Here is a 15,703-nt window from a genome sequence, read left to right as displayed (position 1 = left end):
TACTATCTATGTATTGTAAAATACTATAAAAGCTTTTTTATGTTACTAGCTTGAGCTCTGAAGTAGTAGGTTTAGATAACATACTGACAAGCGATTTACTCACCATACATATATGTTTGTGTTTTCAGGAAAAGATAAAACCCTAGCTGAGTAGATTCTATTTATAGAGATTGTTGACTAGGTTTGAATTTTGGATTTAGGTATGTTCAGTATGAGTATTCATTTGTCATTTATGAGCATGTCATGTCTTGATGAAAAAGGAAGTTGAAACATGATTGATGTATATCATTTTTTGGAAAGTACAATTTGATTAAATTAGATGAAATAAAATTGATGTTTATATTTGATGTATTAGTTGGCTCGATGTTGTAAATGTTGAAAAAATATTTCCAATTAAGTCTTGGGAAGTATTGGGTCTACTGTTGCAGCCTCAACATTGTGCAACCCATTTCAGGGTAGTGGGTTGTATTGTGTTGAGTTATGACCCATTCACTTGATCAGGTCCTTTCAATCTCCATCGTCCACCAGCTATAGTACTCAAACCTTCGTTGCATGCTGACTTCAATCCTCAAACCACCGTCACTTGTCGACTCTAATCCTTATACCATCATCACCCGATTAGGATCCTCCGACCTTCATCACCCAACCTCTATGGACCTCCGAAAATAATCTTTGAATACGATCCTTAATTATTGTCTCTCGACAATGATCCTTTGACCACCATCATCCAACTACAGTACTCTGAATATCATTGACAAGCTATGATTTTCCAATCGTTGTCACATGACTATGGTATTTCTAAACTCCGTCCTACTACTATCCTCCCAATATCTATTGCTTGTCAATTATGATCCTCGGACCACTATTACCTGACTACAATTCTCAAACTATTTTTACCTGACTAAAATCTTTCGATCTTCGTTGCTTGACCATGACCCTTCCGATCTATGTCTGTCGCTGATTATATTCTTTCGGACTCCATTGCCTATGAACTAGGTCCTATAACCACCATTATTCAACTATGATCTGGTGGCCTACCATCTCTTGATCAGTGTCGCTTGACTCTTCTAATGCCTATCAACCTCATCATCTACTAGCACTGACATGCCAACGCGCACTATCACTTATAATTAGTTAACAACCAGCGTTGATTCACATGGACGACAACTAAATGAACAAAATCTTCCTGCACGGTGCTACCATTTTCCACTTGTAGCGATTGTTACAGCCGGAGCCGAAGTTAGGAGCTCACCAGGAGAGCCAAATCATCTTCGGGAAGGGGACTTCAAAGGAGATAACCGAAAACCAAATCGCAGCCACTGGGTGCGACGAGATCAGCTATGGCTTACGGGAGAAATTGCCGTCGACCGGGGCGGTACTGAGTTTCTTCCGATTGTTGAAGTCGGCTGAGAACTGATCGAGACCTAGAAGAATCTTTATTTGAAAAGAATTCCATAAGAGAATTAGCTCAACTAGGAAGCTTCCGGTGTATTTATGTGACGTGGTACATCTGAATTGGTGTCCGGATTTAATAATTTTACCTCGAGGCAAATTATTACGTCCGGTCATCAGACATCCGGACACCCAATTTAGACTCATCACATCACCCGAATACATTGGGCCCCGGTGTATTTTTGTGATGTGGCGCATCTGGATTAGTGTCCGGACTAATCCGGACACCGAACATAATAATTTTCCCTCGAACAGGGAGTTGAACGATATTTTATTACCGAATAGTGTATGAGGGAGAATTTCAAACGATTATACTTTTAATTATCTCATTAATTACTTAAATATTTTACTACTCATTAATTATTTAATTATTATTTACACTTTTAATTATATAATTAATACTTTCTATTTTAAATTATATTAATTAAGCTAATTATATAATTATTTAATTATTAATAAGTGTACTAATTATTTAATTAAATTATATTATTAATTTATGTACTAATTATTAACTAATTATTTAAGTAATCCACTTAATTATTAAGATTTTAAATTATATTAATGAAATGAAATTAAATTAGATTAATTTCTTGCCGATGGCTCCTCTCTCTATTTGGTCGTCGATGTTCGACTTCGTTGCTTCGCGTGAGGAAAGTTTTTCTCCGGCTGCTGTTCGACTTCGCTGCAACGAGTCGCTTGTTAGTTTCGACGGCTTTCCCTTCCAGTCGGATCGGAAGTCACGACATTTCGACGACGTAATTCCTGTTGGATCGGAAGTAACAGCGGGAGCTCGCTCGCCTGTGAAGGTAACTATCTTTCTCCCCTTGGCGCGCTTCTCCGGCCAAGTCCCGTAAATCCGCCGAATTCCAGGATTTACGGAAAGATGGAAGCGGAGGATTTATTCCGCCGTGAGATTTACCGGGATCTCGTTTAGCAGGATTTAGCATAAATCCTGCTGCCAAACAGCCCCTTACAGTTGAAACTTGGTAAAAACATGAATATTACTGGCATAGTTTCTTACATAGAAAGACAAATGAGGGTCTTCTACTGTTCTTGTCAACTAAGCCGAAAGGTATCATGCGCGGGTTCACATGCAAGTGCTACTAGCTGGATCAATGTGAGATTGTAGTTCTTATGGTTGGATCAAGCATTCTCTCCCTTTATTTTTGCTTCTATTAATGCATTTACTTCTCATCCAGGTTAGCTGCGGAAGATCTTCTATACTTAGTTATGGTTGGCAGCATAGGTTGGTTAGATATCGAAATTTACATTTAAGCTCAAGCTTGCCCCATCTTTCTAGCACTACCCAATCGGTTTTGCCATGGGAAAGCTCTTCATGTGAAAGTCCCCTGAGGAAGCTTGAAGCTGCTTTGGAAGAGAACTGTGTGGATGATGCCTGGGAATTTTTTTGCAGCTACAAATGCTTGCATGGTTTCCCTAAGCAAGTAGTAGTAAAAAAAATGATCAGCTTAATGACCCGCTCAGTAAGTTCTCACTGGCTTCTTAAAGCATATCACTTGGTGCTTTTGGTTCTGTCAAAGAGTCCCTATCTTCTTGACTATGACTCTCTGACCAGACTAGCTCTCATTCTTGCCAGAAGTCAAATGCCTGTTCCTGCCTCCACAATAATCAGAATTGCATTAGATAGATTCAAGTTTCCATCTTTTGATGTACTTAGTACATTGCTTTTTCATTTGGTTAAGTCAGATATTGGAGCATACCTTGCATCTAATATTCTGATTGAGATTTGTGAACGGTCCTTGCATAAGAAGCTTGTATTGAATGTTACAATATTCAACCTTGTATTGAATGCATGCTTAAAGTTTGAGTCTTTCCAAAAGGCTCTGTTAATAATAAAGTGCATGTCGCTTATAGGAGTGGCGGTTGATGCGAATTCAATTATTATCTTTGCTCAAATATATGAGAAGCTTGGGCTGCGTGATGAACTAATGAGATTGAAAGTGCATGTTGATAGTGTTCTTTCCATGGCACTAAGTCGCCATTACTGTCAGTTCTATGATAGCTTGTTGAGCTTGCATTTCAGATATAATGATCTTGGTCTTGCCATGGAGCTTATGTTGGATTTGTATGATCAATCAAAGGACTTCCAATGTGTTGATAGTTTAAATACACTAAAAAATGAGTTGAGAAAACCTTTCTTGCTTCAGATTGGATCAGGCAATCTGACTACGGGATATAAAGTAGTGCTTGAGCCTGATCGGTTGAGGACTGATTTCATTGTGGATTCACAAGGTCAATCTACATTGGTTCTCTTCTCTGATGGAAAGCTTACTCCAAGTACCAAGGCTCTTGCAAAGCTTATAAGTGGCTTTGTTAAAGAAAGAAGATTTGATGAAATTTCAAAGTTTCTAATTGGCATTGAGGGTAAAATCAATTCAAAAGAACGCAGTTTTAGCACACTTGTGTTGGCTGCGTGTATACAGGTGGGTTTGTTGGAGACTGCTCATGATGTTTTAGATGACTTGGAGTCGGTTGGTATTTATGTTGATCCCAGTTTGTACAAATCACTTTTTCAAGCCTACTGGAAGGAAAACCTCTTCGGAGAATCTAAAGTGCTACTGAAACAGATGAGGAAAATTGGCTTATTTGAGAACTTATCGGATGAGGATGCTGCACATTCATGTCTTTCTGGAGATTGTACTGTAAAACCTCTCAGATGTAAAGGAGATTTTTCAGAGAACAAATCATGCTTGGCAGGGCATCTAAGTAAAGAGATCAGGGAAGGGGACTTGGTCTGTCCATTGGTTTATGAGTTTAACAGTACAATTTTGTTCTTTTGCAAGGCCAATATGATGGAAGATGCTATTAGGACTTTGAAGAAGATGCAACAAAAAAACATCCAACCTACAACCCAGACTTTCAGCTATCTATTAAATGGGTATTCTTCATTGAAAATGTATCGCCAAATCACAATATTATGGGGAGAGATTAAGCGAAGATTGGAAGATGGAGTTTTGTCTGTAGACCGGGACTTGTTAGATTGTTTGCTTATGAATTTCCTTAGAGGTGGGTATTTTGAGAGGGTAATGGACATTGTTAGTTATATTACAAGGTATAACATGTTTGCTGACAAGTGGAAATTTAAGGAGGAATTCCTCAAGCTTCACAAAGATCTGTACAGGAATTTAAAAGCTGTACATGCAAAAACAGATGCTCAAAGAAAGAGGCTCGAACATGTTCAAGCCTTTAGGAAATGGGTGAATATTGTTAGAATGTAGGAGAGATTCAGCTATAGATGCTACAAACTTGCTGCTTCAGTGTGGCTTTTGATCATCACCTGATATAGTTTGAGGATTATATGCTAGAAGCTGCAGTATTCCGGTAACTATCATTTGCAGTCCTTCAGTAGTTACTTTCTTTTTCCTTGATTTATGGAGAGTTTATTTTGTGCGGACACCGGACACAACTTACCGTCCAGAGGCGAATCAGGTGCAGCCACATCATCCAGTACAGAGCAGTAATAAGCTCGGTACTAAGCAGTACCGAGCTACGGTCCTGACTAGGGAATGACGTGGCGCATTTTTATTGGGCTTTAGGCGCCGTTCGGCATCCGCACATCATAATTCATCTAATTTATGACACACAATACGAAAATCTTTACTAGTTCCAAGAAAACTTTTGGGAGCCGCTCTATTAACTGAATGCATTTAAGTCTTTAAGAAATAACAGATGTATCCCTTCATCATCTTTGCAGTTAAAACCGCCCTCATGCACCTCATTTGAAGTAAACATGTAGTTATTTTCTGCCAAAATTTGTTAAGTTGAAAACCTAGAAAATATTAACATAAATAATGAGTTAAAACATAACCCCTTTTATTTCTATATATCAGCATTAAATGGGAAATAAAATTTTGAAAAATCAATTTCTGGTTAATTTTGTCCAAATTTTCTATGAGAATGTATCATGCTATGGTCTATTAATTATTTGTCAATTGATGCAATTTAGGGCACAAAGAGATTCAGGTTTCGTTTGGGACGACTTTCTTTCTATTTATTAAAACAGTTTTTTAGTATAAAATTAAAATTTTTATAATAGAAAGCTGTTTTAGAAAGCAGTAAGAAAACCATTCCAAATGAAGCATCAAATATTATGAGAGTAACTTGAGAGCAAAGATGAAGAAGAAATCCACTCAATATGATAGATTTAGGTTTTGTTTGGGACGGCTTATTTAGTGCTTCTTAGAGCAGCTTTCTTGTACACAAATTTTAATTTTTTACTAAAAAATTATTTTAAGAAGCAGTAAGAAAGCTGTCCCAAACAAAATCTTAATTTTCATTCAAGCATCAATTGTCTTTCGTATAGTACTAGGACACCCTTTATATAGAACAATGCCCTCAATATTTAATATGAAAAAAAAGTCTATTTATTGCTTATAAGTTATATCATTAAACATTAAATATAATTAAAACGTGTAGAAATTATATGAACACATGGACAAAAATTAGCGATTGGGATTGTTCCACATCATTTAACCATGATGATCTTGCACCATTTTACATGAAAGAAGCTCCTCTTTGAAGAATTGGTAGGTGGTGGCCATGGTGGTAGTGGAGGCAAAATTAGATCATTAGCATTCAGAAAAGATGAAAAATCGCTCACTTGTGAAATGATTTGGAGGTTGCAGTTCAGCATGCAATATATTTCATGAGTCAAATCAGTAATATGGGCAGGAGTCTCATGTCAGCATAATTGTGGTGAGGGCATGGTACTATGAAGTTAATCTATTAGAATGAGGAAGTCAACATGATAGGATTTGAACATCAAAATTCAGTGAGCAAATAGTGAATTTCAGCAAACCAGTAGATTTTTATTGATAAGAAAAGAAATACAAACAAATAAGATGCAATGGTCCTCTTTCGAGAGTAGGACATTCTCTCCTAAATTCTAGAAGCCGTTAGAATCCCTCACAAAAATAGTGGACATCAAACACTTACTAAAACTCAATCAATGGCATATCCTAAACCCTAGACAAATTTCCTCTTAAATAGCCCTAGAACACCATGACATAAATAAAATATTTCTAATCAGCATAAACATATTTTAGGAAACCATATTAAATAATTAGATCTTCCTAAATAACATAAACATGATTTAGGAAACTTTCCTAATTAAAATATTCCTAAGTAAATCATTCCTAACATACAATAACCATATTTAGGACCTTCCTAATTTCCTCCCAATCAAATCAACACTCTTCCTTAAACAAACCTTCCTACTTTCCTCCCAATCAAATCAACCCTCTTTAAATGTTCTTAATTCGCTTCAAATATTGGTTTTATATGGTAAGTAATTATTGCTCTTTGATCTTCTTGCCAACCACCAACCCCCTATTGGGGGCCATCGGTTTAGCCGGTCTTTCAATACTCCCCTCTCAAAAAGCTACCTTTTCCTCAAGGTGGAAAGATGAGACGCTGGTCATGGCTTTCTTTAGTTGCTCGAAGGCCTGTGTTGTCACTTTGTCCGAATTGAAATTGTCCTTCTTCAACTGCTTCATCTCTATTTTCTTGTTCATCAGTTGGCATCTTGCATCTGCAACAACATTAAATATGTATGGAAGCAAATTCTTATCATCTCCCATTGATTGCAACTGATTCCATCGACCATGACTAGTGAATATCTCGAAGCCTTTCCATACATGGCCAATGCATTTTGAATGACTCAAGTAAAATCTTCACAAATATATTTCATATGTTCATGCATTCGTTACTTAACAGAGAGTAAACATGTCTCATATTCACATGCAGCTTAAAATTATAATATGTCTTGATTGAATTTTACAACTTTATAGGTCATTTGATAAGATAGATTGCTGCAAGCTACGTTATCATATTAATGAACAATGAGGCAACATTATAAGGATTCTATGCTCTAGATAATTTTTGGACAGAGGAATGCAATGTCCACACCAACTACACAGTAACTATTTTTGCAGAGCTGTCATATCTGGAATAGACCATTGATTAGTATAAATCAAATACTTGCATATATAATACCACCATCTATTCACAACTGCACAATTAATATATTATTTTAATATAATTGTAATACACTATTTTCTACATAATGCATAATTTAAATTATGGTTATAAGATATTATCTTTATTTAATGATTATAAGATATTATTTAACTAAGTTAAAATATTATTAACAACTATTTCAGCTAAATTAACAATTGCTTGAATAATAAAAATGATTTGTCATAATTCTTCAGTAATTTCATAATTAATTATTCAATATTTAGTATAATCATTATTTAAAATTTGATAATTAAATGAGTAAAATAATTATAGATATTAATTCAACATAACAAAATATGTACATTCTTAATAATATTTTACATTACTAAAATAATATTAAGTGAAATTTAATCGAATATTACAGGTAGAGTATCTACTCTTATAAAGATCTATAGATAAATTCGCTATAACAGTATAAATGCCTCCACCTTAATTCTTCAGCAGATCTTTAACAGTAAAAAACAAGAAGCTTAGAGAAAACAGCAAGAACCGGAAAAATTGCCAGAGAACAGGGATAAAATCCCAAACCGAAACTTGCTTCAATGTAATCGATCTTCCTTATGTAAATAGGAAAGATATTACCTGCATGTAAGCAAATAACCAAGCATCGCAAAAGGATCAAGCCTCATGGTCTAAATTCCAGCTTCCAACCGACAACTCCTTTCGGTTGTCTTTCTCGCAGAAGAAAGAAGAAAACTAACAAGAGAGACAAGTGAGAAGAAAAAACTCTCTTCAACACACACAAGAAATTCTCCAGATTTCTTAAACTCTCTCTTCTTCCTCCTCACATAAGAAGCTACAAACCAAAACCTAATCCTCTTCTGGCTCCCAGCTCTCAAACCCGAAAAACAGAGAAACACAATTTCCCTTACAGTTTTTCTCTCACGCATGCTTCAAGGCACCTGAAAAGATCTATATATAGGAAAAGACTATATCAGCCCTTATAAGCAAGAATTAAAAGAATGAGGATAAGGATAAAATCCAACCAGTTAATTAATTTAATTAACCGTGTAATTAAATTAATCAACTTAATTTTATTTAAACCACTTTACATCAGGTTGAGATCTCGAGTTTGTCGTACGTGCTTGCTGGGGGGGATACTTTCCCTGCTTTGTATCCCAAAAGTTATTTTTCTCATATAATGCCCATAATAGAGGACAGAACCCAGAGTTATATCTTTCAACATTCGACGCATGTCGTCACTATCAACTCCGATGCTTAGTGTCCTCAATAATATCGATGCACATCATCACCATCAATAAGATCATTATCCTCATCAATGCTAATGACAATACAATGCTTGTCATTACCAAAAAGAATGGAAAACATTATAGATATCAATAGCGATGCATGTTGTCACAAACAAATCTGAGATCATCATCGACATGAACACCAACATTCATCATCATCAAAAATGATCGATGCTAATAATGATGATGCCTATGGTTGACATCAATGCTGACTTATCCCATCACCAACAAAGAAGACACTCATCATGTCATCATCAATATAAATACTAATGTACCCACCAATGACACTAATGACAACTCTTGCTATTGCTAATAAGATTGACACATGCTATCTCCATTGATGATGATACCTATCATCACCAAATAATTGACACCCATTATAAACACAAATGATGATGTTCGTTACTACCAATAAGGAAGATGTCTATTGATGCCAATAAGAATGATGATTGTCATTACCAACACAACTAACCTACATAATTAACACAAATGCTAATGTTTGCCATCATTAATAGGCATGCATTTATCATTGTCAATAAGGTGAATGCCTACCATTTATACCAATGCCAATGCTTATAGTTGCTAATAAAGAGACATCCACTGTCAACACCAACATTGATATTTATCATTAATAACAAAGTCAATGTATGCAATTATTACTAGCACCGATTCTCATCAGCACATATCATCTCAAAATATTACCTACCACCTCATGCCATTGCATGTCATCACTAATAAAGCCTAAGTCTTCCATGACACCAATGATGTTGTTTATTATTGATAATAAGAATAAAGCTAATGTTAACACTAATGCAAATGTATATCCTTACAAATAAGTACATTACTTGCTGTTAACACTAATATTGATGCTCACTATAACTAGTAACCTCACACATATTGTCATTACCAACACTGATGCTTATTATCATAAATAACATCGATGAATTCTTCTCCATCAATACGAGCATCCATCATCACCGATAAGGTTAATGCTTGACATCAACACCAATACTAATAGTAACACTCACAATTACTAATAAGGCTCATGGTTGTTGTTGACATCAACATGGATGCTCATCATCTTCAATAAGGATGAAAACTCATCAATTAGGATAACAACCACCTTCATCACTAAAAAGGATAACACCCCTCATTCAAATTAATACATGTGTCTGTCATTACCAATAAGGACGCCACTCACTAAAAACATCAAGGCCATTGTTTTCATATCCAAGTATGATGCATGCTATTGATACTAATATCTACACTCATCATTGTCAACAAGGTTGAAACATGTAATCAATATCAGCACCAATGCCCATCTCATAAGAAACATTTGCCCTTATCATCAATACCAACACTAATGCTTGTGGAGGCCAATAAGTTAAAATATAACCTAATGTTATTCCCTTTAAGCAAGCACCTTGAAAAATGCTTGCCTTTTCGGTGATGCAGTACAATAATGAGATATTAATGAAAGATAAGGAATAATGAAATATATTAGTATGGTTAAATGGATGACCTCCTTGACAAGTTTTGCATAATTAAAATATTTTGTTATTTTTCCAAAAATTTTCATTATGAAGAGTGAATAAATTTTTGTGCATGAAAAATAAATTGTCATCATATTTGATGAGATTTTAGCCACATTGTATGGGAATCATTCCCTCTTGCTTGTGTCGACCTCCATATAACTAAAATGGCCATTTGGAGCATATTATGGATGGTCGAAATGTGTGCTAATGATGACATTGCTTCTCCTTAAATATTCAGAGTGATCTTAAGGTCATTTCTCCTTAAATACTTAGAGTAATCTTGATGAAGCTTCTCCTAAAAAATTAGGAGGGATATCATTTATCTTCTTTATGAAGAGTCATAATATGAGGATATGAAGGATGAAGAGGTTAATTTTTTATATTCCATAATTCATGTATTTATTTTGTTTGACATGAGCTTTCATTTATGTTTTTTTTTTGGATGTTCTTAAGTGAACCTTGGTATTCCTATTCTTTAACATATCGTTCGTGATGTACAAATCTATAATCAATCATAAAAAGCCGGTTGTAGCACTATATTTCAAAATACAATTGAAATTACTCTCCATCTTTTTTTTTTCAGACATAGCTTGATAACAAGTTTGTATCACTTTCTTTGACGATTTAAAGTGTAATACTCATTTGGTGAGCATGAAGTGGTTTCGAATGCTTTTCAATTGATGCTCTTATGTTGCTTATGTTCTTCTTTCATTACTCTTCAAAGTTGAACCATCACTTCATCAAATGATATTAGAGCTTTGGTGGGAGATATTGTAAGCAAATATCAAGTGATGCAAAACTTCATCGAACACTGATCCCTGAAGAAGTGATGCATGTTTTAGTGATTCCATTAAAATGTTTTTGGTAAGATTGTTAGAATATTTTTTAGATATCTCTCTAATTATTATTGTTAATAATGCATTATACACTGTATAAACTATTTTCTTTATGAATTTTCCTTTCTTCAAATATGTACAACTTGCATTAAAAAGTAAGATAATACTTCCTTGGAGCCATGCAAAGTTTCAAATTAACAAATAAGAGAAATATTTATGTAATTGATAGCAAATCATAATCAATTGGAACTTAAGCATAATAATTTCAAATTACATTGGTAAGATTATAGGAACTAAAATGTTTATCTTAAAGAAGATTCACCATTTATGGAGGAAATTTTCCCTACTTTATTTCTCCATGGATACTTCCATCTCCACAACTACGATCTTTTGAATCTTATCCCTTCATAGTATAGAAATATAATTCTTCACATCTTTAATAATTACATATTATTAATACTGTGGTTGTTATTTTCACTATACAAAAAACAACTTATGTATTTTAGTATTTTTCCCAAAGGTCCAAATGCTAATATTAATTCCCTACATGTATTTGATCTTTGCAAAGATTTTTAAACTGGCATATTTTTATATGAAGATATATATATATATTGTGGAATGAATCTCCCTTTCATTTGTGCAATCCACAAAGCGCACAACTTTAAGAGGAGATTTTTTTTTTTAAAGAGGGGATACTTGATACATAATGAATGATATATTTGTAACGCTTTGGGACAAGGGCGGAACCAAGTTCCGTTCAGGGGGGGCAATTGCCCCCCCTTAAAAAAAATTTAATTACAAGTCAGGGCATTTAAATAACTTGCCCCCTCTAAAAAAATATTTTTGCCCCTTCTTTGCCCTAAATACCGCACAGCCTCACTGGTTCAGTCGTTTTTTTGGTGAATCCCACGAAGGCCGCAGCCGGCAGCCTCTTCGGCTCTTCCCTCTTCTTCACGCGGCAGCCAGCAGCCTCTTCGGCTCTTCCCTTTTCTTCACGTGGCAGCCGACAGGAAGGAATCGCGACTCACTCAACGACTGTATTTGTAAGTTTTAGATTTTGAATTTTATTGTTTCTTCCCTAAGTTTCAGTTTTTTTTAAGCATATGCTTATGGGTTTTACTTACAAACACAGTTTCACAAATTGTTTGAAGTATCCTGTATCCGTTGACTTAAAGATTGAGGCACAGTTTGTTTGAATTATCAGTTTGAAGGCCAATCACAAACTGTTTCACAGAAAGCATTCAAATCTTGGTTTCAAAAATAAAAAATGAGTTGCAATTATATTTATTTGTTTTGTTGGATTTCACTTATTGTGAGCTCAATTCCCATGTTTATTTTGCCTTCAATTTTTAGGCATTTTTCATGCAATACGATTTATTTGCTTCTCAGGAATCATTTAACTTAAAGGATATATGTTCATTTCAATATGATTAACAATGTCAGATTAAGTAAATCTTGAGTTTTAAGATGAAAGACAAATTTCCATCAATTTTTGTTAGATTAACTTCTAGAGTTTTCTTTTTAAGTTGAGTTCTTTTCAAGAAATGCCCCAAATTCATCATTTTTATTCAGCTTTTTTGTTAAGATTTTTGTTCAAATTTTTGTAACTCTTCACATTCCTTCATATTAAAATGAAATTAACAATGAGCTAATCGAAGAATTTATGGAACCAACCACAATTATATTAAGATTTCATTAACCATTTTTAAAGAACAATTTTTTCACAGGTTATATCAAATGGAACGTTATCTAAAGAGGAAAGAACCTTTAAATTTTGTTATAAATATATTTTTTATCTTTTTATAATTTTGCCCCCCCCCCTAAAAATTAAGGCTGGTTCTGCCCCTACTTTGGGATTTAAAATAGAATTATTTCATTTTTTCTTCTTCTTTATTATTGTTATTATTCTTTTTAATTAATTAATAACCATAATATTGATAATCAGAGCTGACTAATTACATTTAAAAATATATAAATATCAAAAAATATAATTAAATTAATATAGTTAATATTTGCATCATGATTAAAGTCTAAAATCCAAAATAATATTACAATAGCCGCAACAGACTACAAAAGAATATATATAAAACTAAAGAGCTGAAAATAAAACAAAATTATCATCACCATCTAATCTCACTCTGCAAGCTCTTTATATTTTCTTGAAATCATATAAAAATTACGTAATGGTCATATAACCCAGGCATTAACCAAAATTTATCACTATCTTTGATGTAAGACAAAAGAACCAATGTATTTTCTCATGTTCCAATTAATAGTCAATTAGTATAAGCAACAAGCAATCTAATGTGATCAGTAAAGTCAAAAGATGTCTATCAACTATAAGAAAAATAGGTAAAAATGACTTAATAAATATTATATGTTAGTATATTATGTCAGTGTACTTATCACCATATTGCATTTATATATCTATCAATGTCTATCAATATCCATGTCATGTTGTATTAATATCCATGCAGGTTATATCAGTTCTAATTCAATTTTATCTATCAATCAATTAATTTATATGCTATCATGTACTATTATGTAAATATAATCATGAATGTGATTATGAATAGCAAGGCAATATATCCAACTTTAATGTGGTGTTTTCAACATCTTTAACGACAATTGTTGACTAATTGGTCGTAAGTCTTTAATTTAACGCAAATGTCAATATACATCTATATTTATTTCTTCAAAAATCATAGACAATAGTCAAGAGTCATGCAAATATGACAAGCTGTCTGTGCACTCCTAAATACAAAAAATAACTAAGAAAATAAAAAGGCAAAATAACACTAAAACCCGAAGAACCATGTAACTTATCAATCTCAAGCTTTTGATCCTCTTTCCTGATCTTAAATCATTTAAATCATATATAATGAGATGAAAATCCCAATAAGTTAATAAAATCCTATCAGCAAACTCAAAGCATGGAAAAAAAAATATTATGCATGAAATCAATCAATTTATAATTGCAGTAGTCAATATAATTATGAATCTATGCAGAAATAGTAAAACCCATATAGTAACAATAAAGCCCATGAACCCATAAACCAATAAGGTACAAAGATTAATAAAAAAAATGCAGTGTAGTTTGAATGTCAAAGAAGTAAATCAATAAATCATCATTCTTAAATCATATGTCATAGTAGTGCTTTCCAATCAATAAAAAAATTATATAAATCAGGAAAACTAAAATATCTATGAAAACTATCAGAAATCATAACAATGTGGTATGGTATTATCTTAAAATTGTATAGGAGTGTGCACATGATGTTCAATTATCTCAATATCACCATCAATCAGTATCTTATATCACATGCTCGGTAATATAAATCAAGTGCTTAATAACAATAAATCATTACAATAACATTTGATCCACATTAATAAAAAAATAAATCATTAACACTGAAATAGTACAATGAATCATATTCAAGCAATCATACCAAAGCAATAAGGAGTTATGGATTATGTGATTTTTTTCAGTAATCAATAAATCAATAACCATTGGTTCAGTAAATGAGTCATCACTCTAGCAAGTCGTTATAATAATTAACTCCTTATAATTCTTAATAAGTGAATAATATAAATTAGTAGAGGATCACACAAAATTATAAATATTTAAATGAAAGCTCCTCTGTCCACCATCTTGTAAATGTATAAATTAGTTTTCAACCAACATTAGTAAATTATCAGCCTTTATTTGTCTTCACACATATCATCACTACAATATTAAAAAAGTAATAGCAACTAATGATTACCTAATTGCATGCCCATATTCATTAACAAAGCATTCATTAATAATATATATAATAGAATTAAAATGCCAAAATCATTATTCTATTTAATTTGTACAAAATGTAATAACTATAATTTTAATCGATGAAATTACAAAATCAACTAGTTAAAATGTCCAGAATAATCAATACTTCGATTAATAAAAAATTACGTGATAGAAATTCACTAAATCCGAAGAAAACGAAATAAAATCAATTTGAGGGAAATCAAACAGTCGAAAGAAAAATATTTGAAAATAGAGATATGATAGAAGCCACTTACAGCGATCTAACCAATTTTTATAAAAGTAGCATTGCAAGTCGGCTGCTAAATACACATTCTCTTTCCACTCTCCTCTCTTCTCCTTCCCTTCTCTTTTTTTTCCTTTCCTTGAATGGCAAGCCAAATAGGTGCGGGGGGTGAGGTGAGTTAAGAGAAAAAATATATATAGGAACTTATTTCAATGTCTGCGTTATGGCGCCTAAGTAATCTATCATCGTTGCACCTCATGTGATTCCAAAGTTATTGTATAACATAGAGTCATGACATCGAGGTGCCACTCTCTGACGCTTCTCAGCGTTGTTAGGCCTAAAGCACAATACCATAGTGCTCCATGCAGCTTTTTGAAAAAATCTAAAAATTTATATTATTCAAAATTAGGGTTATTATAATAAGCACTACACTTTGAAATATAATCAAGATTACTCTATTGAGGATGGGATGGTTATTATACTGATTTTTAATTGGTGCTCTTGTGTTGCTTGTAATTTTATCTTATAATTCTTCAAGGCTATATAACATCTCTTTTTCA

General features: G+C 33.2%; 1 protein-coding gene across 2 annotated transcripts; it reads left to right on the top strand.

Annotated features, from left to right (window-relative positions):
* The first annotated feature begins 2,058 nt into the window (after positions 1-2,058).
* On the top strand, positions 2,059-5,241 carry LOC110105233 (pentatricopeptide repeat-containing protein At4g17616). 2 transcript variants are annotated; one of them, XM_028694220.1, is made up of 2 exons: positions 2,059-2,258; positions 2,652-5,241. In XM_028694220.1, exons 1-2 carry the CDS (start codon positions 2,076-2,078, stop codon positions 4,689-4,691), a joined length of 2,223 nt encoding a protein of 740 aa, XP_028550053.1. In that variant the 5' UTR covers positions 2,059-2,075; the 3' UTR covers positions 4,692-5,241. The 2 variants fall into 2 exon arrangements, with proteins under 2 accessions (XP_028550053.1, XP_020690292.1); XM_020834633.2 differs by having other exon boundaries at positions 2,117-2,569.
* Positions 5,242-15,703: the final 10,462 nt, after the last annotated feature.

The sequence above is a fragment of the Dendrobium catenatum genome, unplaced genomic scaffold (assembly GCF_001605985.2).
Source record: "Dendrobium catenatum unplaced genomic scaffold, ASM160598v2 fragScaff_scaffold_414, whole genome shotgun sequence".
NCBI classification, from domain to species: domain Eukaryota; kingdom Viridiplantae; phylum Streptophyta; class Magnoliopsida; order Asparagales; family Orchidaceae; genus Dendrobium; species Dendrobium catenatum.
The sequence above is the reverse complement of the archived record's forward strand: the minus strand, read 5'-3'. Positions and strand labels throughout refer to the sequence as shown.